Source organism: Hipposideros armiger, unplaced genomic scaffold, assembly GCF_001890085.2.
Source record: "Hipposideros armiger isolate ML-2016 unplaced genomic scaffold, ASM189008v1 scaffold_126, whole genome shotgun sequence".
Lineage (NCBI taxonomy): Eukaryota > Metazoa > Chordata > Mammalia > Chiroptera > Hipposideridae > Hipposideros > Hipposideros armiger.
The window spans coordinates 124,374-146,618 of NW_017731476.1; the positions used below are offsets into that span (position 1 = coordinate 124,374).

The following is a 22,245-nucleotide window of genomic DNA, read 5'->3' on the forward strand; positions in this document are numbered from 1 at the left end:
CTCAACCGCCAGTTGGACAGTACGCTGGGCTCCACCGCCTCCAAGCCCTTGTCCTTCGCCCCTTCTCCTCCCACCCAGGGTCCGCGTGGCGGGGCGCGCGCGCACTCTGGCTCGGTGGCTGCCGGTCTCGCTGGCCAAGGCAGTAAGGAGAGAGGGGCGGGGCTGTTCCTGCGGGCCACGCCCCCTTTGGCCCGGCATTCCTACCGCGCCTGCGCGCTCCCGTCCGGTCTCCATCTTGGAATTGGGAGGAAGAGGGAGAGGGAGACCGGGACGAGACCTGGGTTGTGGTGCGGAGAGGCTGAGCCTGAGAAGAGGAGAGGGCGAGAGGGCGAGAGGGCGAGAGGGCGCCGGGACCGCCCTCAACTGCAGTCTTTCAGCTTCCCTCGAGAGAGAGAAGGGGAAAGGGAGGAGGCCGGGGCGGGCGTGGGGGCTGTCACCCTCGAACCCTGACGTGAGAGGGGCCGTTTGGCCGGACGTCCTAGGGGTGGGCCCCCTGTCGGTGGCCGAAGACCTGGGGTTCAGGCCCTTCGGTGCCGAATTTCCGGGCTTGACCCGTCGTTTCTCAAATACCCGGCTATCAGCCCCACAGATTGCAGATATCCGGGACTCGGGTCCCAGCCTCTCTAAAACTGGGGCTCTGTTTTACAGGATTTCAAATATCTGGGGTTCAGGCCCCTGCGTGCACCAGTATCTGGGATTCATTCCCCCACGCGTTCAGATATCAAAGGCAGCCTCCCCCCCGTTCAGATATCTGGGGTTCAGACCCCACAATCAGAAACCCGGGGTTCAGCAACTGTCGCCCTCGAGGAGGAGGAGGACTGGACCGCGAGGTCAGATCAGGTTGTCACCCCCTCCCCTCCAGGGGAGGCTTCCCGGGCCCGCCCCTGAGGAAGGGCAAAAGCCGAGGAAGAGGTGGCAAGGGGGAAGGTCTCCTTGCCCCTCTGCTTGCTTGGCAGAGCCGCTGGAGGACCCCAGGAGGCGTCGGAAGCGCTGGGGGCACCATAGTGACTCCTACCAGGTGAGACATGGGGTGCAGGGGCGCGGATCCGTGTGTCTAGAATTGAGAAGAAGGGGTGCTCCTCTCTTATTAGCTGGACCCTCTCTTCAGGGTGGGGAAGCCCAGCTGGGCCAGTGGTCAGCCTCTGGCTCGCCTTCGCTTCTGCCACCACCCTCTTCCTCTTTCTCTTCCCTTCATTACGTCTAGTTGAGGAGGGACCTCAGGTGACAGGGTCTCTGATGTAACCGGGGGTCACGCCCTAGGTGCTGGAGCAAACCTAATGGTTTGCACCTTTCTGATCTCCCCCGTGTCCACTTTGCCCCTCACAGCCACCTCTTCTCTATGATGATAATCCTTTTACTGATTGCTCTGGGGTGTTGATTTCCCGTGCCTCTGATCCCCACCGTGGGTCAGCTCATATTTTTTAGGCATGGTCTGGTTGGGTTTCCTGCCCTTTCAAGGAAATGTGCGTGTGCATTTGTGTTTGGGGGTGCCTGGCAGTATTTTCTCCCAGCCATATAAATACCTTCCAACCTCTTGCTGTGATGATATAAATAATCTTACATTTGTCAAATGATCTGTCATTTACAAAGTGCTTTACATCCATTCATCCTGTGGTGGTGGTGGTGGTGGTGGGGCTCTTTTATTGCTATCTTCCCATTTTACAGTTGAGAAGATTGAGGCCCAGAGAGGTTGCCCAAGGTCAGTGACAAAATCAGCATTTGAGTTGGAGTGAGGTTTAAGCGTGGGTGGAAGGAGAGCTTCCTTTTTAGGAGGGCTGTACTCCGGCTTTACCTGATGGGAGGCTCTGGCTCCTGCCTTCTCTTCTGCCTCATGGATTTTTCTCTCCTTTGTGACCTTCATCTTTCCTGTAGTCCCAGCCTTTGGCCTGGGTTCCTGAGAGGGCTCTCTCTTGTGACAGATGATAGCCACAGTGGTGTCTTTTCACAGTTAAAGCCAAGCTGTTGGGGTATGGTGATCCCCAAAGTATTAAAGCCTTGTTGTGACCCTGGAGGCAGAGAAGGAAAGATCCATATGCTGAGTGTCTGCATAGGGCTCCTAAGCATGGGCTCTCCTGAAAAATCTCACAGCAGCCCTGTGCTGTTACCCATTTCACTGAGGAGAAGACCAGGGAACTTGCTCAAAGCCCTGTTGCTGTACGTTGCTGATGAGAGGTGCCACTGGCAGTGTGGCTTAGGGACAGACGCACTTGGGTTTCCTCACCTGCAGAATGGAGATAACATTGCCCATTTTAGAAGGGGGTTATGATTTAGGGCAGACCTTGGTAATTATTCAAATGGTCGTGCTTATTTGAGGAAGAGGCCCCATGTGATGTGCTGGTATCTCCCCCATGTGACCTGGGGTCCTGGGTTGACATTCTTGACTGTGTGCTGGTAAAGAGGTCAAGAAGATTCCTTTTGCAGTTGTGAGCACCTGCTTTTGTGTGTGGGTATGTGGTGAGGGTGAGGGGTGCTTGGCAGGGGAATGGAGACGGGCCTGCTCTGAGCAGCCTGGGAGCTGCTGAGGGCAGTCACCCTCCCAGGCTATTCTGAGTCCTCTGCACTCTGGGGGCCCCCGGGCCTGCTCCTCAGCCTCCCACTTCCAGTTGGGCTGAGGAGACAAAATTAACAACACAATAGGAAACAATGTACCACAGAATATAATTACATGCTAAATTGTTGGGCGCTTTTAAGGAGCTAGAACTCTGCCCTGGGAGGCCAGCTCTGTTGAAGGTTCCTTTGTGCCTGAATTCCAACAAGTGCTTAGTCAGGAGCCTGGCCTGGAATCCCCTTGGGGTCTTGGCTCTGCTGTACTGCAGGAGCTTTCTCAGGGTGTTCAGCCGGGTGCTCCAAGGAGCTCTCCCCAGCACTGGCTTGGTCAGGGGAGGCTTCCCACAGGAGGGGACTGAGCTGGTGCTGAGCTGATGAGAGAGGAATGAGCACACAGGCCTGACTGCGAGGAAAAGGTCCTGTTCTCTGACCTTGGAGAATTCCTCTTCCCTTTCTCTGCCCCAGTGACCTCGTCTGTGAAATGGTGATGGGGATGCTGCCCTGCTCGCTGCACTGAAAGCACAGGGGGTAGAGGGCCAGCTCTGGGCAAATCATTTAACTCCTCTGAGCCTGTTTCCTCATCTGCAACACGAGGGTAATAGGAGTAACCTCCTGAGGTTCTGTGAGGACTGAATGAGAGAGAACGCATGGAAAGTGCTTGCTCGACAAGCTCAACAAATGTGACTTGTCCACGGCAAACTTCTTGTACCTGTGTGTAATGCATGTGCAGTTGGACATGAAGGCCTGCTCGCAGCAAGTCCCCCAAAGCCAGGTGCCATTTCTATCCCTGTTCTTTCCATTCTAGGTCTCCCCCCTGCCACCGTGTCCCTAGCTCTTTTTGAGAGCAAGCCTTCTGGTCCCTCTGGGCCAGTACCCACTTCTAACAATGGCCGGATTTCCACTGCCTCCGGCCTGGCCATTTCCTGCCCTCTTCCAGAGTGTGAGAGGCTGAGGGAGGAGGGGGCCTCAACGCCAAGGGGGCAGGAAGATGCCTGAAAATGTTTAGGGTATGGGACTTGTGGGACAGGACATTTGGGGACCTGGGGTTCCGGCTGGAGGCAGAATCTTTTTCTCTTGAGGGGAGACGCAGGTGGTGTAGGGAAGTGGAACTTGTTGGGGGCTGAGGGTGGTGGTGAGGATGCTTACTCCCAGCCTTCCCAGCAGTTTTAGGGACTCCAGGGACTCTGCCGGCAGTGCTCTGGTTGCCAGGGCAACTTCATTTTTTTGGAAACTTTGATGTTGTTCCTAATCTCCCCCTGCCCTTCCTCAGCAGTGCCTCCCCCTCACCAGGGAAGGAGGGGAGGAGAAGGCAGAAACTTGAGGGGCCTCTTCCTCTCTTTGCGGGGCCCATCCTTGCTCTAAGGGTCCCGTCTCCATTCTCCAGGTCGGGCCCCACTCTCAGGGCCCTCAGGGGCCACCATGCCAGCTGGGGGCCGGGCCGGGAGCCTGAAGGACCCCGATGTGGCTGAGCTTTTTTTCAAGGATGACCCCGAAAAACTCTTCTCTGACCTCCGGGAAATTGGCCATGGCAGCTTTGGTGCTGTGTACTTTGTGAGTTGGGGCTTGGGAGGGTGGGGTAGGGTTGGGGACTATGTTCTTCCCCCCTTTGGACCTCCAGACATCCCTCTCCTACTGTGCCACCTGTCCAGTTCTCACTGAGGATCTTCCCCACCCTCTGCTCTGGTCCTCTAGGCCCGGGATGTCCGCAATAGTGAGGTGGTGGCCATCAAGAAGATGTCCTACAGTGGAAAGCAGTCAAACGAGGTGGGTCAGGCTTGACAAGACCAGGCTGGGGGGCAGGAGACCGCAGTCTCAAGATGCTGGCTGAGTCAGCCTCTCCCCCCCTGACCGCCCCCCAGAAGTGGCAGGACATCATCAAGGAGGTTCGGTTCCTGCAGAAGCTTCGGCACCCCAATACCATTCAGTACCGGGGCTGTTACCTGAGAGAGCACACGGCCTGGGTAAGCTACCCCCCACCTGTGGCCCAAGCTCTGCCCCTGCTCAGGCCCATCCTTCTCCTAGTTTGGTCTCCGGGGTGTGCCCTGGGCACAGTGTGCTGGGTGATCTCAGGAAAGAGGAAGCCTCTCCCTGATGCCTTAGTTCTCAGACAAAGCCATGGGCAGAGCAGCAGTGTCCATCCAGAGGAGAGGCTGCTGTGAAGAGTGACACAGACTGTCAGCAGTTGGAAAGGGGCACGCGGCTGGAGGAGAGGGAGACTGAATGGGGCTCTGAAAGGATTCAGATGTCAGTGGCGGTGCTATCTTGGGCTCTTCCTAGGGGAAGCCCTGAATCTAGGGACTCTCCCACCACCCCCTCGTTTTCTCAGTTGTTCTGCCTCCCTGTCATTACCCTGGAGGCATGGACTGAGTGGAAGCTAGAGCAAGGAAGCTGTCTGTTTTGGATCTCTGCCCAAGGGATATGGGTGGGGGTGGCCAGTTCTGCTGATCTCTGACCCTTGACCCTTCCTTAGCTGGTGATGGAGTATTGCCTGGGCTCAGCTTCTGACCTTCTAGAAGGTAAGTATAACTCTTGTCCGACAAGTGAGAGAAGGGAAAAGAACAGAGAAGCAGCAGGGGAGGGTTAAGGGGAGCTTGTTCCAGCCCCACTCTTAAGCTCCCTCAGTTTAATATTTTTCTCTTCCTCCCTAGTGCACAAAAAACCCCTCCAGGAGGTGGAGATCGCGGCCGTGACCCACGGGGCCCTTCAGGGACTGGCTTACCTGCACTCGCACAACATGATCCACAGGTACAAGTAGCACTGATGGTGGTGGGGGAGGGGCACTCTCTGTACTGCTCCTTGTTCAGCTGAGCCACCGCCTTCTTGGAGACTTGGTGCCAAAGACCCTGCCCAGCCTTCCTGAGATGCGCGTCTCATCCCTGTGCTTTGCTTCTGGCAGGGATGTGAAGGCTGGAAACATCTTGCTGTCAGAGCCAGGCCTGGTGAAGCTGGGGGACTTTGGCTCCGCATCCATTATGGCACCTGCTAACTCCTTTGTGGGCACCCCGTACTGGTGAGTGGGCATGGCAGTGAGTGCAGCGAGGCCGCAGGATATTGGGAGTAGGAATTGGCAGGGTCTGGGTGGGTGGCTAGCCTCTTTCTCCCAACCATTCTCCCAGGATGGCTCCGGAGGTGATCCTGGCAATGGACGAGGGACAGTACGATGGCAAGGTGGATGTCTGGTCCCTGGGGATAACCTGCATCGAGCTGGGTAAGAATACCCTCCCGGCTCCCTCATCATTCTCTCCACTGTCCCCATACCATCCTTCGAGGTCTCGGAGCTCTTACCCATTTTGACTCTACCCTTGATCTCCAATACAGGCAGCTGTCAAACCCGCCAGTTCTTAGAGCTAAGACTTCATAGCCCTCGTCTCTCCTGCCCAGTACTCTAGTTCTAAACCTTTTCTGAGTGCCCGCTGTGGACCATGCGCTGCCCTGGTAGTTTCTGAGGGTACAGCCATGAAAGAGGTGCCTGCCCTTGTGGAACTCAGATTCAAGTTGGGCAAACAGGCCTGTTTTCTTCAATATGCTAAAAGCTGAATGAGGGAGTTAAAGGAATAGTACAACCCTAACACAAGGCCTAGTTCAGAGGCTGGAGACGATGTCAACAGAAGCACGAGACAAGGAAGAGTTGGCTGTTTGAAGGCTGTAGGGAAGAGCATTCCAGACAGGTAAGAGCAGGCACAGGGAGCCAAGCCGAGCTTCAGTTATTTGGAATATGGCAGCAATGTAAAGAGCAGAGAGTGATAAGGCCAGAGAGTCAGGCTCGAGTGAGTTCATGAGGCCTGCAAGCCATGTCAAGGCTCTCACCTTTGCAGCCTGCTCTACTGAACCAACTGTTTAGTGAAATGATGTCTTAGGGCCTCTGACACAGTGCCAGGCACAGAACAGTTGTCCAAGAAGGAGGCGCTGCTGGTTTCTCTTACCAAATCTTCCTGCAGTGGTCATTCCTCCCACCAGTCTCTTGATATAGTCGCTCTTCATCACAGAGACCCACCCTAACTCTGTGCTGTGGTTCCACCCCCTCCCCAGAGCCATCCGTGGCTCCCCACTGCCCTTCGAGACTGAAGCCATCTCCACCTTTCTGTACACCTGAAGGCTGGCTGGCCCCTTGGTGAGCTCCACCCTGAGTGGGCCGTGAACTTTCCCACTTTCTTGCCTTGGTTTGTATTGTGTCCTCTGCCGAGGGCAGAAGGTCAGACACGCCATTTTCCTCCATCTCTGCGTGTCTCCATTTACCATTTAGGGAACAGCCAGACAGGTGATGCACATGTGTGAAGCAGGCCAGGCATGAGAAAAATCCATAGCTGTCCATTGTATTCCTTGTTTTTGGTAGACACATGGAGAAAGGGAATAGTTTTCTACTATAAAAAAAGAAAAGTCCCGGGGCCGGCCGAGTGGCTCAGTTGGTTAAGAGCTTGCTCAAGAGTGCGAGCTCTGAGCAGCAGTGGTTCGATTCCTGGCCTGAGCTGAGCTGCTGCTGAGCTGCCAACAGGTGGCAGGATGGCTCGGCTAAAAAAAAAAAATCCCTCATTCCTGATCATAAACTGCAACCCATGGTCAGGATCAGAGATCAGTATGGAGCAGACTGGCCCATTGTCCCACAGGAAGGAGGCTCCGGCTCACCAGATCTCATTTTATAAGAGAAACTGGAGATTTAGATGAGTATTATTTAATGGTTATGCTGGAATTTAATTTAAAAATCACTGTTGAGGCCAAAACATAAACAACACAAAACGTTTACCTGGGCCACAGGGGTCCCTAGCTTGCAGCTTCTAATCTGAGGCTCTGCTCCAATATCCCTTTTTCCAAACACCTTCCCTGAGTTCCCTACAAACGTACCAGCGTAAAGGCCACACACACCCAGCTTCCCAGCCATCTTCCTCTTGTGCCGGCTAACAATTTGAACTTTTTAATTAAATAGTGTCCTATTTAATCTTTCCTGTTAGACTAGAAGTTCCTTGAAGACAGGGCTTGCTTCTTCTTTTTCTATCTTCCTTGTAACATTTAGCAAGGTTTTTGCTCTCATTTGACACCTAATAAATATTAGTTGGTCTGATAACTGCTTCCTGCCTTCTTTGGTGCTTTTGCATATATTTTATTTTTTTTGCACCTAATAAATATTTGTTGGGCTGATAACTGCTTCCTTCTGCCTTCTTTGGTGCTTTTGCATATATTTTATTTTCTTTGCTCCCTATACCACTGTGCACGGGGAAATATCTAAAATGCAGTTCCTCTGCGTTTTACAGAGGAACACATCGCGATTATGTCAGTTACTCAAGATCATGTAGCAGGGAGGTCCGGGAGCTGGAATGCGAACCCAGGTCTTCCGATTCCCATTCCGCCCTCCTCCCCTCACCTGCCATGTCTCACTCTCTCCCTGTCCTTTCTCTGTAGCGGAACGGAAACCACCGCTGTTCAACATGAATGCAATGAGTGCCTTATACCACATTGCACAGAACGAGTCCCCTGTGCTCCAGTCGGGACACTGGTAAGGACTGGGGTTCCTGGGCTCCGGGTTTCGGCCACAGGCTGCAACTGCGGCTGCCCAGCTCAGGCCCTCGCACCCTTCCTGACCCTGTGGCTTCCAGGTCTGAGTACTTCCGGAACTTTGTTGACTCCTGTCTGCAGAAAATCCCTCAAGACAGACCAACCTCAGAGGTTCTTCTGAAGGTGAGGGCTCACTGGCCTGGCATCCTCCTAGGGAGCTTGTTGGAGCCGCAAGAAACCTCTCCATGAAATTAGCGATCCCCAGTCCTCCTTCACCAAGAACTTCATGTGTGGATTCCTACCCTCATCCCAGTGCCCCAGGGACCCTGTATTTTGCAAGATTTTGTCAACCAGCCTGCCTTTATTTATTAATAATTTGTTTCCCCATCTTTTATTTGTCAAAGATGTATATAATTGCCAGCAGAGCTTCTGATCAGCGTGTGATAACCAGGTTACCACACTGACATGGTGTAATTCAAGCCGAAAGCCTGTGTAGCCTTGTTGTGGCTAAATGTATGACTTCCCGTAAGCGTTTTTGAGTTATCAGAAGTGGAGGAGCCTCCATTTCCTTCACAGATCCATGGGGGCCGAAGGAGCCCTCATTGGGACCTGATGTAGGTTGTCTAGTTGGACTGCCTGTTTTATTTTGTTTTGTTTTTTTTAGCTGAGCCATCCTGCCACCTGTTGGCAGCTCAGCCGCAGCTCAGCTCGGGAATCGAACCGCTGTTGCTCAGTGGACCTGCCTGTTTTATTGTGGGATCCCTCATGTGGCCCAGAGAGGGCTGGTGACATGTCCAGGGGCACGTAGCACTTTGATGGAGAGCCTGGACTAGCATCCAGGTCGCTGACTGCTCTTGCCTGTCAGCCACGCCTGCAGGAACAAGGGCTGGGCAGTAGAGATGGGTGGTGAACATGATGTGGCAGGAGGGGTCGGGACAATGCCAGCATCAGCTGGCAGTGGGCACGGGCCCCGGGGGAGCGCCTCAGGCCAGAAGGAATGCCAGGGCCCGAGGGCACCAAGGAGCAGAGGTGCTTGGGCACCGATGGGCAGGGGTCTCAGCATTCCCTTCTCCCAGCACCGCTTTGTGCTCCGGGAGCGGCCACCCACAGTCATCATGGACCTGATTCAGAGGACCAAGGACGCCGTGCGGGAGCTGGACAACCTGCAGTACCGCAAGATGAAGAAGATCCTGTTCCAGGAGGCACCCAACGGCCCTGGTGCTGAGGCCCCAGAGGAGGAGGAGGTGACCTCTGGCCCTGCCCCTTCCTCACCAGCAGCCATGCCTGCCTTCTGGCCATGCTCGGGCCTCTCCAGCCCTTCTCACACCCCTGCCTCCTGTGCTCCCTCCACATCCACACCCCTGCCCTCCCCTCCTCTGCCCAACACCTGTGCCCTGTCCACAGGAGGTGGAGCCCTACATGCACCGCGCTGGGACGCTGACCAGTCTGGAGAGCAGCCACTCCGTGCCCAGCATGTCCATCAGCGCCTCAAGCCAGAGCAGCTCAGTCAACAGCCTAGCAGATGCCTCAGACAACGAAGAGGAGGAGGAGGAGGAAGAGGAGGAGGAAGAAGAGGAGGAGGAAGGCCCTGAAGCCCGGGAGATGGCCATGATGCAGGAAGGGGAGCACACAGTCACCTCACACAGCTCCATCATCCACCGGCTGCCGGTACGCAGCTCGCCTGGGGGAGTCCTGGCTAGCCTTCCTTCTCGGCAGGAACCATTGGGGCCCTCCTGCTCCCTCGGGTCTCCAGGGGACTCCCTTGGGACCCAGTGGCCTCTGAGCCTGGGGCATTCTTTCCACCTTCCCTGCTCTAGGGCTCTGATAACCTGTATGATGATCCCTACCAGCCGGAGCTGACCACGGGCCACCTCCAGCTGCCCGCAGCCCCGGCCCCTGCCCCCACTTCTTCAGCCCGACGCCGGGCTTACTGCCGCAACCGGGACCACTTTGCCACCATTCGCACCGCATCCCTGGTAAGTGCCGCCAGCGTCCTGGGCCTGGGGCCTCCAGCTCTCTTTCTATGTCCAGAGTGGTTTTCTCCTCGTGGCACACGAGTGAGTCCTGGTCCCACCCTCACTGCCAGTCTCTGTCTCTCACCTCCTCACTTCGACCCTCCCTCTTCCCTCCTCCCAGCAGTCTGTTTTGGTCACATTGCCCAAAACGGGTGTTCCTAGCCTGGCACACATACTCCATTTTCGTGGCTGGGCTTACGTAGCACCTGCTCGGTGCTCCCCGTGGGCGTGGTGTGGCGCTCCTGGACAGTACCTGACAGGTGTGCCGGGTCCTGTGCTCCTGGAGGGCAGACGTGGTGGTCAGGTGTCCCCCCCATCCCCACCCCATCCTCTCAGGCCCACACACACGCCTGCACGTACTCCTTCCAGCCCCTGAGGGGATGACCTGCTCTGAGATGAATCTGGGACTCAGACGCAGCTCTTGCCCAGGCACCTTAGGTGGTTCTCAGATGCTGTACCAAGACCTCAACCCTTCTTTAAAATGAAGCCATAGCAGTGTTTTTCTCAGTTGACAGGAAAAGGTGGGTAGACTTTCCATAAAACAGCTTTTCATCCATACTAGTAATAAACCGTTAGTTTATGTTCCTACTTGGCTGTCAGCACCGACAGTCTCCTTAGAGCCTACCGATGGGCCTCATCTGTCCTTATGGTGTCAGCTTGGGGCTGGTTGTTCTGTCAGACAGCTCTTCAGATCCTGTGATGCTGGGGTGCTTTGTGGTACTGTGCAGATAGGTCTGTGACTTCCAGGGGACTGGCCCCCCAGACAATTTGTTGCCCACTGACGTAGCCATTGACAGTGGGGCCTGAGCTCAAACCCCAGATGAGGCCATCCAGGCCCAGTGTTCTTGTCATTCCAGCATCTCGTGGCCCTGATCCCAGCTCTGCATCCAGCTGTAAGGGGTCTTCAGTGTTTGCTGAGGGGCAGAAAGCTCACACTTACTAGTTCAGAGTGTTCTAGACCCTATTATGTGTGTATGTATCAGACTTAATCCCCACAGCCCCCTATGAGGTAGGATTATTGCCCCATTTAACAGTTGAGGGAAGTAAGGCTTAGCGACCTTAACTTGCTTACAGTCACGTGCTCAGTAAGGGGCAGAGCTGGGGTCGGGCCCAGGCCTGTCTGATTCCGCTCCTCTTTGGAACTGATCTGAACTTTCTCTACTTGTATGCCAGGCCCCATGCTCGGCACCTTTTCTATCTCCCTCAGGCACATCAGCCTGTGATGTAGATTACGTCCCCACTACCCCGTTGAGGTGGCAGGCCCCAAGAGGTTACCAATGAGGATTGAACCCCCAAGTCTCAAGCCCGTGCTCTTCGTCCACGGAGCGTGGAGACTGTGTGTTAACAAGGTGGGGCCCGAGCTGAGTCCCCTTGTCACTCGCCCTCTGTCCGCCCAGGTTAGCCGCCAGATCCAGGAGCACGCACAGGACTCGGCGCTGCGGGAGCAGCTCAGTGGCTACAAGCGGATGCGGCGGCAGCACCAGAAGCAGCTACTGGCCCTGGAGTCGCGGCTGCGTGGCGAGCGAGAGGAACACAGCGCTCGGCTGCAGCGGGAGCTGGAGGCCCAGCGGGGCGGCTTTGGTGCCGAGGCGGAGAAGCTGGCACGGCGGCACCAGGCCATCGGCGAGAAGGAGGCGCGGGCTGCTCAGTCCGAGGAGCGTAAGTTCCAGCAACATATTCTCGGGCAGCAGAAGAAGGAGCTGGCTGCCCTGCTGGAGGCCCAGAAGCGAACCTACAAACTGCGCAAGGAGCAGCTAAAGGAGGTGGGCAGGCGGCTGTAGTGGGGGGCTGGGGGGGCTGCGAGGCTGGCCCTGACGGCCCTGCTGTCACCTGCAATCACCCAGGAGCTCCAGGAGAACCCCAGCACACCCAAGCGGGAGAAGGCCGAGTGGCTCCTGCGGCAGAAGGAGCAGCTGCAGCAGTGTCAGGCGGAGGAGGAGGCGGGGCTGCTGCGGCGCCAGCGCCAGTACTTTGAGCTGCAGTGTCGCCAGTACAAGCGCAAGATGCTGCTGGCTCGGCACAGCCTGGACCAGGACCTGCTGCGAGAGGTCGGCCGCCCTCCGCCCCGCAATACCTGCCCTTCCCACCCCTCATGGCGGCGCTTCCCCCCTGCACGCCCTCCTTCCTGGTGGGGCTCAGCCCCCTGGACACCCCGTTTGCTTCTCGTGTCCCTTGGACCCTGCTTGAGTTCCCTCGCCTCCTCCTGCCAAGGGGTCCTAGGGCTCCTGCGTCCTGACACCAGGACTTCCTGACCTGGCTCCTGGTCTTGCCTCCTGTGCCTCAGGACTTGAACAAGAAGCAGACACAGAAGGACTTGGAGTGTGCGCTGCTGCTACGGCAGCACGAGGCCACGCGGGAGCTGGAGCTGCGGCAGCTGCAGGCCGTGCAGCGCACGCGGGCAGAGCTCACCCGCCTGCAGCATCAGACGGAGCTGGGCAACCAGCTGGAGTACAACAAGCGGCGGGAGCAAGAGTTGCGGCAGAAGCACGCGGCCCAGGTTCGCCAGCAGCCCAAGAGCCTCAAAGTACGTGCAGGCCAGCGTCCCCCCAGCCTCTCGCTCCCCGATCCCGGGGCTCTCACCCCTAGAGAAGAGCAGCCCTGCTCACCTGGCCAGGAGGCAGTCCTGGACCAAAGAATTCTGAGAGAGGTGGAGGAAGCAGTTCCAGAGAGGAGGATTCTGGGACAGGAAGGGGCCACCTCGGAACCCGAGGAGCAGAGAATCCTGGGGGAACAAGCAGGAACCCCTATTCCCAGCCCACAGAAACATAGGCGTTTGGTTGATGAGGAAGTTTGGGGTCTTCCTGAGGAGGAGATTGGGGAGCTCAGAGCCCCCTCGCCAGCACCTGAGGAGAGGAGCATTGTGGGCCAGGAGGAGGTTGGGGCATGGCGATTGTGGGGGAAGGAGGATGGATGCCTCCTGGATGAGGAGTTTGAGCTTGGCTGGGTCCAGGGCCCAGCTCTGACCCCAGTCCCTGAGGAGGAGGAGGAGGAAGACGAGGGCTCTCCGATTAGGACCCCACGGGATCCTGGAGACGGCTGTCCCTCACCAGATATCCCCCCTGAACCCCCTCCGACACATCCGAGGCCTGGTCCCACTAGCCTGTTCCCTGGACTCCTGTCCCATGGCCTCCTGGCCGGCCTCTCCTTTGCGGTGGGGTCATCCTCTGGCCTCCTGCCCCTGCTGCTTCTGCTGCTGCTCCCCCTGCTGGCGGCCCAGGGTGGGGGGGGCCTGCAGGCCTCGCTGCTGGCCCTCGAGGTGGGGCTGGTGGGCCTGGGGGCCTCCTACCTACTTCTTTGTACAGCTCTGCACCTGCCCCCCAGCCTGTTCCTGCTCCTTGCCCAGGGCACGGCCCTGGGGTCTGTCCTGGGTCTGAGCTGGCGCCGAGGCCTTATAGGTGTCCCCCTGGGCCTTGGGGCCGCCTGGCTGCTAGCCTGGCCAGGCCTGGTTCTCCCTCTGGCAGCTGTGGCTGCTGGGGGCAAGTGGATGCGGCAGCAGGGCCCTCGCATGCGCCGGGGCATCTCTCGGCTTTGGCTGCGGGCTCTGCTGCGCCTGTCACCCTTGGCCTTTCGGGCCCTGCAGGGCTGTGGGGCTGTGGGGGACCGGGGTCTGTTTGCGCTCTACCCCAAGACCAACAAGGATGGCTTCCGCAGCCGTCTGCCTGTGCCTGGGCCTCGGCGGGTTAATTCCCGTGCTGCCCTACACCCGCTCGCCCTGGTGGCGAGACTTTGGGCCCTGTGCAAGGGTTGGAACTGGCGACTGGCGCAGGCCAGCCAGGGCTTGGCCTCCTGCCTGCCTCCCTGGACCGTCCACATGCTGGCCAGCTGGGGCCTGCTTCGCGGGGAGCGGCCCAGCCGTATTCCCCGGCTGCTGCCACGCAGCCAGCGCCGGCCAGGGCCTCCTGCCTGCCGCCATCCACCAGTAGGGACCCGAACTGGGCGGAGAGCCCGAACCTGCCAGTCCCGGGCCCTGCCTCCCTGGAGGTGACCGGCGAGCTCTTCACAGCCCAGACCTAGGGCATCAGCACTTTATCTCCCACCACTCAGTAAGGTTGTCCAGTTCCAGGCCTCTCCTCCCTTCACCCTTCCTTCCTCAGTGCTTCCCCACCTCCAGCCCTGGGCACCTCTAGGCAGGCAGCTTCCTCCACGTGGTGGCCGAGAGTCCCACTCTGTGCTCCTGACGCCCACCCCCCCTCACCCTAAGTTATTGCTCTTCTCACGCTGTGTGTGCTCATCCTCACCCTCATTGACTCGGGCCTGGGGTCAGGGGCTGTGGGGCGTGGGAACAGTCATGGTTTTTTTTTCTCTCTCTTTGATTTTGTTTTCCTGTCTCCCTTCCAACCTGTCCCCTTTCCCCCACCAAAAAAAGAAAAAGAGAAACACAAATAAAAGATCTGAGCGGAACTGTACCTTTGGCCCAGGCTGCCTCTGTCTGCTTTGTCCTGCCGCCTAGCCTCCCCGGTATGCCCCCAGTCTGGACCCTTGGTCCCCAGTTCCATGACCTGTTCACCCCATCTCCGTTATCTCAGCCCCTTTCCCTCAGCCTCATCCTCTCTGCCTTCATAGCTTCGTTCCATCATGACCACCACCAGCTCGGGGGCCTGGACCCCGCTGAACTTCCACAGAACCTCCTGGTCCCATAGCTGCCCTGTTTATGGGTTCCTTCCAGAGCGTCCTTGGGTTCCGGGTCCTTTTGTCCTCATCCCCTGCTTTATCTCCCAACTTCTTCCCTGTGCGGTTCACTTCTTTCTGGGAGCTGAATTTCTCTCCTGGCATCAGGCATTACCCTAGAGGACTGGGGGATGGGACTGGACACGCTCCACAGTAGGGGGTGGTGAGTCTGGGTCCAGGCAGAGAATGTGGGGGGTCATGGAAATGGGGTTGGCTGTGGGCTTGGAATGGGAGCTGAGTGCGTAACATGGGGGTCTGATCAGGGTGGCAGCTGCTGGCCTACTGACCTTGTCAGGCCCTTTCTGGCCACCTCCTTCACCCCTTTCCCTTCTGTGGCCCGAGAGGGGGCCACCCTTCTTATCCATTTCTCAGCTTGGTGCTTCTCCCTCTCTCCCTCCCACCCCGAGGTGCTGAACCTAGGCCTTCCTCTGTCTAGCTGTGTTGTCCTCTTCTGTGGGTGTGTTGTATGACTCGGTCTTTTCACTCTTTTGCACATTCTGTGCTCACATGCCTCTGTCTAGGTCATATGTCTCCCTCTTTGCATGGTCAGACTTCTCGTACGCACTCAGTACTCTAAGAGCCTCAGCTCCCTGTCCGTGAACTCCTGCTGTCTTCCCGAGTTTTCCGCCCGACTCTGAACCTATCTTGTTTTCCTTGCCTCTCTTGCCCATCGAGGATCTTCCTGATATCTCTCAACACAGTCCCATCTCTCCGTGTCTGTCTGTATTACAGCTCCCCCCGCCCCCTCTGTCTAACATGTTTTCTGTTTCTCTCCCTCCTCTCCCTGTCTCTGCTCTGTCTCCTCCTCTTTCTCTTCTCCCCCTCTGCCCTGGTCGTTCCTCCTCCTCCTCCATCTCCTCCTCCTCCTTCTCCTCCTCCTCCTCCCCCCCTCCCCTCCCCTCCGCCCCCATCTCCCCTCGGTCCATCCACTGCATAGTCTAAGGAGCTGCAGATCAAGAAGCAGTTCCAGGAGACGTGTAAGATCCAGACTCGGCAGTACAAGGCTCTGCGGGCACACTTGCTGGAGACCACACCCAAAGCTCAGCACAAGAGCCTCCTCAAGCGGCTCAAGGAAGAGCAGACTCGCAAGCTGGCCATCCTAGCCGAGCAGTATGACCAGTCCATCTCAGAGATGCTCAGCTCGCAGGCGGTGAGGCCCGGGGTCCAGGGAGGCGGCATGGAGGAGGTCGGTCGGGTGGTTGGGCGATGGGTGTGGGGGGGTGTGGACAGGGATAGGGCTTTTGGCTGCTGCGAAACTCAGGTACTCCCACTATTAGTTTAGTATTAGCCACTCCGCAATGGTTTTATGACATTTCTTAAGTATTTTCAAGGCCAGCCTGCCCACTCTATCAAGAACCACCAAGGAAAGAGTGGCTGTAATTTTTTTCTTGAGCCCGAGTTAGCTTAAGTGAACAGGGAGCAAAGCAAAATGCTTGTGGCCCTCAGGCCTCGGGAGGATTCTGAAGGTTGCTGATGTAAAAATGATCACATGTAACACTGAAATGGGTGACGTAAAATACACACATGGTGTGAAAAGTAGAAGTACCTGCGTGTTGCCATTCTCTCACTCAGTCCCACCTCTCAGAAGTAACTTGTTAATAATTCATTGCACTAGACTTTGTTCCTTTGTATATTTGAAAAGTTATATACAATCTTTTAAGCAAAACATGGTATCACGCTTTACATACCGTTCTCTGACTTTTTTTTCCCACCTACTGTTTCTTGGACATCTTTCCACGTCAGTATGCGATGTTGTTTTTGTGACAGCCTAGAATTTTCCCTGGTATGGACGCACCATGTATATTTAACCCGTCCCTATCGGTGGATGTTTAGGTTGCTTCCAGCACTTTGCTGTCACAGTGCCTCAGTGAGCACCTGCGGGCTCAGGTGCCAGTATTCCTAGGGCATCAATTCTGGAAGTGTAATTGCTGTGTCACGGGGTATGACCACTTTTCATTTCCATAGATGTGGAGACTGGCTGCTGTTTGAAACCTTAGGGCCAGGCCTACCTGGGGCAAGGGAGGATTGTGGGGGCCGGCCTGAAACGCGCCCCTCCCATTCCCAGCTGCGGCTCGATGAGACCCAAGAGGCAGAGTTCCAGGCGCTTCGGCAGCAGCTGCAGCAGGAACTGGAGCTGCTCAATGCCTACCAGAGCAAGATCAAGATCCGCACGGAGAGCCAGCACGAGAGGGAACTGCGGGAGCTGGAGCAGAGGGTGGCTCTGCGGCGGGCGCTGCTGGAGCAGCGGGTAAGGGGCTCTGCCTACGGGGCGGGGTGGGGCGCGCGTGGCTCCCGCCCGCGCTGGACTCTGCTCTCTCTTCTGGGTGCTCAGGTGGAAGAGGAGCTGCTGGCCCTGCAGACAGGGCGCTCCGAGCGAATCCGGAGCTTGCTCGAGCGGCAGGCCAGGGAGATCGAGGCTTTTGATGCTGAGAGCATGAGGCTGGGCTTCTCCAGTATGGCTCTGGGGGGCATCCCGGCTGAGGCTGCTGCCCAGGGCTACCCTGCTCCACCCCCTGCCCCTGCCTGGCCCTCCCGTCCTGTCCCCCGTTCTGGGGCACACTGGAGCCATGGCCCTCCCCCACCAGGCATGCCCCCCCCAGCCTGGCGTCAGCCCTCTCTGCTGGCTCCCCCAGGTCCCCCAAACTGGCTGGGCCCCCCAGCCCAGAGTGGGACACCCCGTGGTGGGGCCCTGCTGCTGCTAAGGAACAGCCCCCAGCCCCTGCGGCGGGCAGCCTCTGGGGGCAGTGGCAGCGACACTGTGGGCCCAGCCGCTGCCGCAGTGCCGGGGCCCTTGAGCCGCAGCACCAGTGTTGCTTCCCACATCCTCAATGGCTCCTCCCACTTCTATTCCTGAGGTGCCAGGTGACTGAGCAGATGAAGGGGCAGGGGCAGGGGCAGGGGTGGGTGGAGCCCAGTCCCACAGGGCTGTGAGCGCTAGGCCCGCCCACGGGTGGGGGGGCGGAGGTTGGTTCCAGCTCCCCTCAAACGTCCTCATCTCATGAGCTTCTTGGGCTGGCCAGTGGCCTGGGGTCAGCTTGGGCATAGGTGCCTCGAGGCTGACCGGGAGCCCCGGCCTCCCCACCATGGTGCCAGGGTCTCTCTCCATCACAGCCTGGGGGAAGGAGGGAGACAGCGTGTGTGTGTGTGTGTGTGTGTGTGTGTGTGTGTGTGTGTGTGTGTGTGTGTGTGTGTGTGTGTGTGTCAAATATTCATCTAGTCCCCGGGGAGGGGAAGGGTGGGTCTAGATACATTATATTCACAGAACTATACTACCCTCTGCAATGGAGCCATGGACCCATGGACTGGGGATCCCAGGCCTCCTGGACCTGGGATGTGGCAGAGCGAGTCTGGGCCTGGGGTGGGGAGAACAGGAGGAAGGCTTTCCTAGGAAAGGGAGCAGGAGGGGGTCGTGGGGTCAGGATGCCTGGGTCTCTTCATTCCCATTGCCGTCTGACGTCCTGTGCCGTCTTGTCCTTTTTTTTTTTTTTTTAATGGAGATCAGAGCTGGGGCAGGGGAACAAGGAAAGGGCCTTGGAAGGGGCTGCTCCCAGGTCTGGGGGCAGTCACGGGCGCCCCCTCCCAGCTGCGGGGCTAGCACAGAGCCCCATGGCAAGCTTTTAATAAACTGTTGGTTATTCTAACAGACCCAGGACTCCCCGTTTCTGGCTAAGGTGTGTGTGAAGGACTGGTCAGTGGCAGCTGATACTGTGGACGTGTATCGAACAAGAGAATTGACTGGGCTGTGGAACTAAAACTTGCAGTGAGTTTAATGGCTTTGGGCATGACTGGATCCACAGCGTCAAAGGAAGTCATCAGTCTTGACCTCTGCTTTTGACCTATGCGTTGGCTTCCAAGGTTTTCAGAAAGTTGACTTAACGCTCAGGCCCCTGGCAGCGCCAAGCTTACCTCCTGCCACAACCTCAACAGCAAGAATCCCAAAGTCCTGAAGAGACTCCATTGGCTCCACTGTAGCCAGAGGCCTGGGGTGGTGCTGACTGGGCAGGTGTAGGTCCTGGACCCACCCTTTAAGGCTGAAAGAAGAGGGGTCCATGGATGAAGTGGCTGTTTCCATAAGAAGGGGGAAGGAAGGCAAACACTAGCTGTCCCTACTTATTTCATCTTGTGCTTCATTGTTATTCAGATCCTCTTCCCAAGGAAGCATTAGGTTATCAGCTAAGCTAAAAGCGGGTGGGGGGCGTGGATCAGAGGGGCCTGGGGTCAGGCTGGGGAAGGATAGGAGCCACCTTCTCTGACAGACTTGTGGCAGACTGGGTGGCAGGCCTGAAGGCTGGGACTTTGGAGAAACTGGGGGAGGTTACAGGGAACCAGATAGGGGAGGGCAGCTGGACACTGGCCACACCTCGGGTTCCTGGCCCTAAGTATAGGGGAGTGAGTGGGAGTCTTGTTTCCATAAGGTGAGTCAAACACTCCTTTATTGAATCTTAAAATACAAACCCTTGTAAACATTTTAAACTGAGAAGTAGGGGATCCCAACAACTGTGTTCCTGGGGGGTGCCAGTCTTGGAGGGGGAAGCTGCTCTGTACAGGCAGAGTGGGGAGCGGCGGGGCGAGGGAAAGTCAGTTACTCTCGCCGTCACTGCTGATGATGCCACGCATGTGTGACCAGTCGGGGGGCAGGCGGCGGGGCCACTCTTCCTCTGAGTCCAGGGTCCGGCGGTACAGCTCCCCAGGGGCAGCTGCTTCTGAAGGGTTCCAGGCTGTGCATCTGCGTGGTCGACCTGGGGGGAAAGAGTGGGACATTCACTGTCTAGGAAAGGCCAAGCCCCACGTGTTCCTGAGGGGTGTGAGAAGCCTCACCTGAACCACTGATGATGTTGGACATGTCCAAGGAGGCTACCTCAGCTGCCTCCTCACGCTGCAGCTTCAGGGTCCGACACTTCTCTAAAGAAGGGTTACCTGAGGCAGAAAAGGCCCATGAGCCTCCCTTCCCTGGCGACCGCCCCCTCCTACAGCCCCCCAGGCACACCCGGCCTCACCCTTCATGCCCAGAGCTTCTAGCTCTGCCCGGAGGATGCTCAGGCACTCCTTGCGTGAGCGGCAGGGGCCCAGCAGCTTCTTGTAGTTGCGATGGGCGCCACAGGCCCGAATGTAGCGCTTTAGCCTTCTTACAGCAGGGTGGTCTTCACCACAGCGATCAGAGCCCCCTGCCTGGCAAGGAATGACAGCAACTAAGGCCAGGCCTCCGGGGCTTCAGTCAGGGTCCCCCTCTGCCCACGACTGTGGCCTCCCAGCCCACTTTCACCCTCACCTTCCTGCCTCTGAGCTCTGGACTGCTGTCTGCAGAAGAGGAGGAGCTGTATGTCCTGCTTTTCTTGGAGCTCTTCCTGGATGAGCGGCTCTTCCTATCCCCCTGGGGACTCCCCCCTGCCTCACTGTCACTCACCTCCCTCTCCGAGTCACTAGCCTCACCACTGCCTATCTTTTCACTTTCCACTTGGGCTGTCTTTCCAGTACCTTTAGTAGTTGGTTTCAGCCTCCTCCCGCTGTCTTCCTGGTACTTGCTGCTTCCACTCTGCCTTTTGTCAGCTTCCCCCTGGGTCCTGTCCTTGCTCTTCCTCTGCCCTAAGGGCTCATCATCTCCCTCACTGTCCTCTCCACTGCCTGCTGCTGCTGTGTCCTCCTCTCCCTCTTGGTGCCCCCCATCTCCCTGCAGTCTCGCTGCTCTGCTTTTCTGCTTAGCGTTCCTCTTCTTCCAAGCTGACTTTTCCCTTCCATTGCTCTGGGCTCTGGGTTTACAAGCCTCCTCTTCCTCTCTGCTCTCTTTCTTCTTGACTAGCATCTCCTCCTCCTCGCTCTCCTTTTCACTTTCCTGGTGGCTTTCAGCTCCTTTCCTTCCCGTCCTCTGAACAGGTTCCTCCTCGCTGCCCTCACTCACCTCCATGGACTGCACCCTACTGGGCGAGGTCCTGCCGGGGGCCTGTTTGTTCTTTGTCACAGGTTTCCTCCTAATGCTGCCTTTGGAGCCCTTTCCCTCCTCCTCCTCCTCACTGCTCTCTTCCTTCCAGGCCTTACTGGCTCTAGCAGAGCCCTCCTCCTTCTCCTCCCCATTCTTTGCCATTGCCTCCTCCAATCCAGTCTTTGCAGTCAGGTCCCTCTGCTGTCCTTCCTCATCAATGCTCTCAACGGCTTTCTTGGAGGCTCGCTTTGGGCTCTCCTTCAGACTGCCTGCTGCTGCCATCCCCTTCTCAGCTGGGGGGCTTGAGCAGTCCGGACTGGAGGCTGCAGAGCTGAGCTCTGGAATGTGGAAAGAAGAGAAGGTTGGGACAAGTTCCTCCTGTCCCTTCTCCCTCCATTTGAGAATCCTGCTGTGACAGGTGGAGGGAAGGAGAGCAGGACACACCGCTGTCAGTCCCCTGCTCCTGGTTCCTGACTCACCTCACACCCTCATCCAATACCTTGGGATAGGACACACGCACAATAAATACTTTTTCAATTAATCAACTATGCCGAAGGCACTAACCTGACTCTGAGTTGAAACGGGGCCTTTTTCTTCGTGGGTCCCTGCAGGGGGTGGTGGGAGGCCTCTTTGCCTTTTTGGCACGGTGTAGCCCTTCTTCCCTGGCACCCTCTTCATCCACCTGTGTGTGCATCAAGAGGGCAATATGGGAGTCAGGGTGGAGGTCCGCCTCGCCCCCTCTCCGACCCCTACTCCTCGGTAACAAGCCCCGCCTCCCGTGGCCCAGGCTCGCGCCCACACCTGCATCTTCAGCAGCTCGTCCTCCACAAGCCGTTTCAGCGCCTGCTTCTCCTCGGGTTCTAGATGGTCTCGGCCCGCGTGGGCCAAAAACCGCCGCCGCACGATGGAGTGCGTGAGCGTGCTGCAGAAACACGTGTCAAGGCAGAGTCCCCGTCCCATCCCTGCCCTTGCCAACCCCACACACAACCTCCAGTGCACCTGAGGTCCGGGCGGCCGCGGAAGAGGCTACGGGTGAACTCCTGCATCTCCTTCTCCCGCGCCATTTTGCAACGCCAGGGATCGGTGGCTCCCGCCTTTTTTTCTTCTGGGCCTCCCGTCAGCCCGTTTGACAGCAGCTTGCGCACTCGGGGTGTCGCGGCGCGGTCAGGGGAGGGACCGTTGGGCGTCGGTTGCGGATCCAACTTGCTTTCCCCGGCAGTTGTAGGGAGGAGGTCTCGCGGCTCCTTCCTTTTCTTAGAACGAATCGTTTTTAAAGTTCTCGTTTGAAACCGACTTGGCGCCGGCAACTTTTGGGTGTAACATAATAAACCCGCGACGCTGACTCCGCGGTGCTGTCGAAAGACAGGAGAGAAGGGACAAACTCGCCTAAAGAGTAGAAATCCCCTGGGGGAAAGCTTGTGGCTTCCAAACGCTAAGCACATTCAGAATAATTAAGAGCTCCCGTCAGCGTCCGCCATCTTTGTGACTTCATCGCGTCGCTGCGACACCACCTTCGGCGTAACCCCTCGAATCCGCGTTCCTTTCCCGGTATTCCCTGAGGGCAGCCAGTGGGGGGTACGATGTCTGGGCGCGGGGGACGCCGGGAGTTGT

At 57.4% G+C, this 22,245-nt stretch overlaps 2 protein-coding genes across 4 annotated transcripts; one reads left to right on the forward strand and one right to left on the reverse strand.

Moving 5' to 3' along the window:
• Positions 1–232: 232 nt before the first annotated feature.
• TAOK2 (TAO kinase 2) lies at positions 233–19,190 on the forward strand. 3 transcript variants are annotated; one of them, XM_019648613.1, is made up of 19 exons: positions 233–1,018; positions 3,932–4,098; positions 4,240–4,311; positions 4,407–4,508; positions 5,018–5,063; positions 5,196–5,292; positions 5,444–5,557; positions 5,664–5,755; positions 7,942–8,035; positions 8,136–8,217; positions 9,111–9,278; positions 9,439–9,702; positions 9,852–10,010; positions 11,447–11,812; positions 11,894–12,097; positions 12,334–12,573; positions 15,655–15,867; positions 16,783–16,965; positions 18,362–19,190. In XM_019648613.1, exons 2-19 carry the CDS (start codon positions 3,967–3,969, stop codon positions 18,467–18,469), a joined length of 2,736 nt encoding a protein of 911 aa, XP_019504158.1. In that variant the 5' UTR covers positions 233–1,018; positions 3,932–3,966; the 3' UTR covers positions 18,470–19,190. The 3 variants fall into 3 exon arrangements, with proteins under 3 accessions (XP_019504158.1, XP_019504157.1, XP_019504156.1); XM_019648612.1 differs by lacking the exon at positions 18,362–19,190 and adding an exon at positions 17,050–18,352; XM_019648611.1 differs by lacking the exons at positions 15,655–15,867; positions 16,783–16,965; positions 18,362–19,190 and having other exon boundaries at positions 12,334–14,462.
• On the reverse strand, positions 19,133–22,166 carry HIRIP3 (HIRA interacting protein 3). The gene is made up of 7 exons (XM_019648614.1): positions 21,634–22,166; positions 21,436–21,556; positions 21,199–21,316; positions 19,987–20,972; positions 19,715–19,886; positions 19,536–19,634; positions 19,133–19,456 (listed from the first exon to the last, which is right to left on the reverse strand). The coding sequence occupies exons 1-7, from the start codon at positions 22,074–22,076 to the stop codon at positions 19,296–19,298; spliced, it is 2,100 nt and encodes a 699-aa protein (XP_019504159.1). The 5' UTR covers positions 22,077–22,166; the 3' UTR covers positions 19,133–19,295.
• Positions 22,167–22,245: the final 79 nt, after the last annotated feature.

Excerpts from the sequence above, each read along its gene's own strand:
- TAOK2 (XM_019648611.1), top strand. The coding sequence starts at position 3,967 with ATGCCAGCTGGGGGCCGGGCCGGGAGCCTGAAGGACCCCGATGTGGCT. Across the intron at positions 4,509-5,017 it reads TGAGAGAGCACACGGCCTGG|CTGGTGATGGAGTATTGCCT; the intron begins GTAAGCTACCCC and ends ACCCTTCCTTAG. Across the intron at positions 11,813-11,893 it reads GCAAGGAGCAGCTAAAGGAG|GAGCTCCAGGAGAACCCCAG; the intron begins GTGGGCAGGCGG and ends GCAATCACCCAG.
- HIRIP3 (XM_019648614.1), bottom strand. The coding sequence starts at position 22,076 with ATGTGCTTAGCGTTTGGAAGCCACAAGCTTTCCCCCAGGGGATTTCTA. Across the intron at positions 19,887-19,986 it reads CAGAGCTCAGAGGCAGGAAG|GCAGGGGGCTCTGATCGCTG; the intron begins GTGAGGGTGAAA and ends ATTCCTTGCCAG. Across the intron at positions 19,635-19,714 it reads AGAAGCTCTGGGCATGAAGG|GTAACCCTTCTTTAGAGAAG; the intron begins GTGAGGCCGGGT and ends TTTCTGCCTCAG.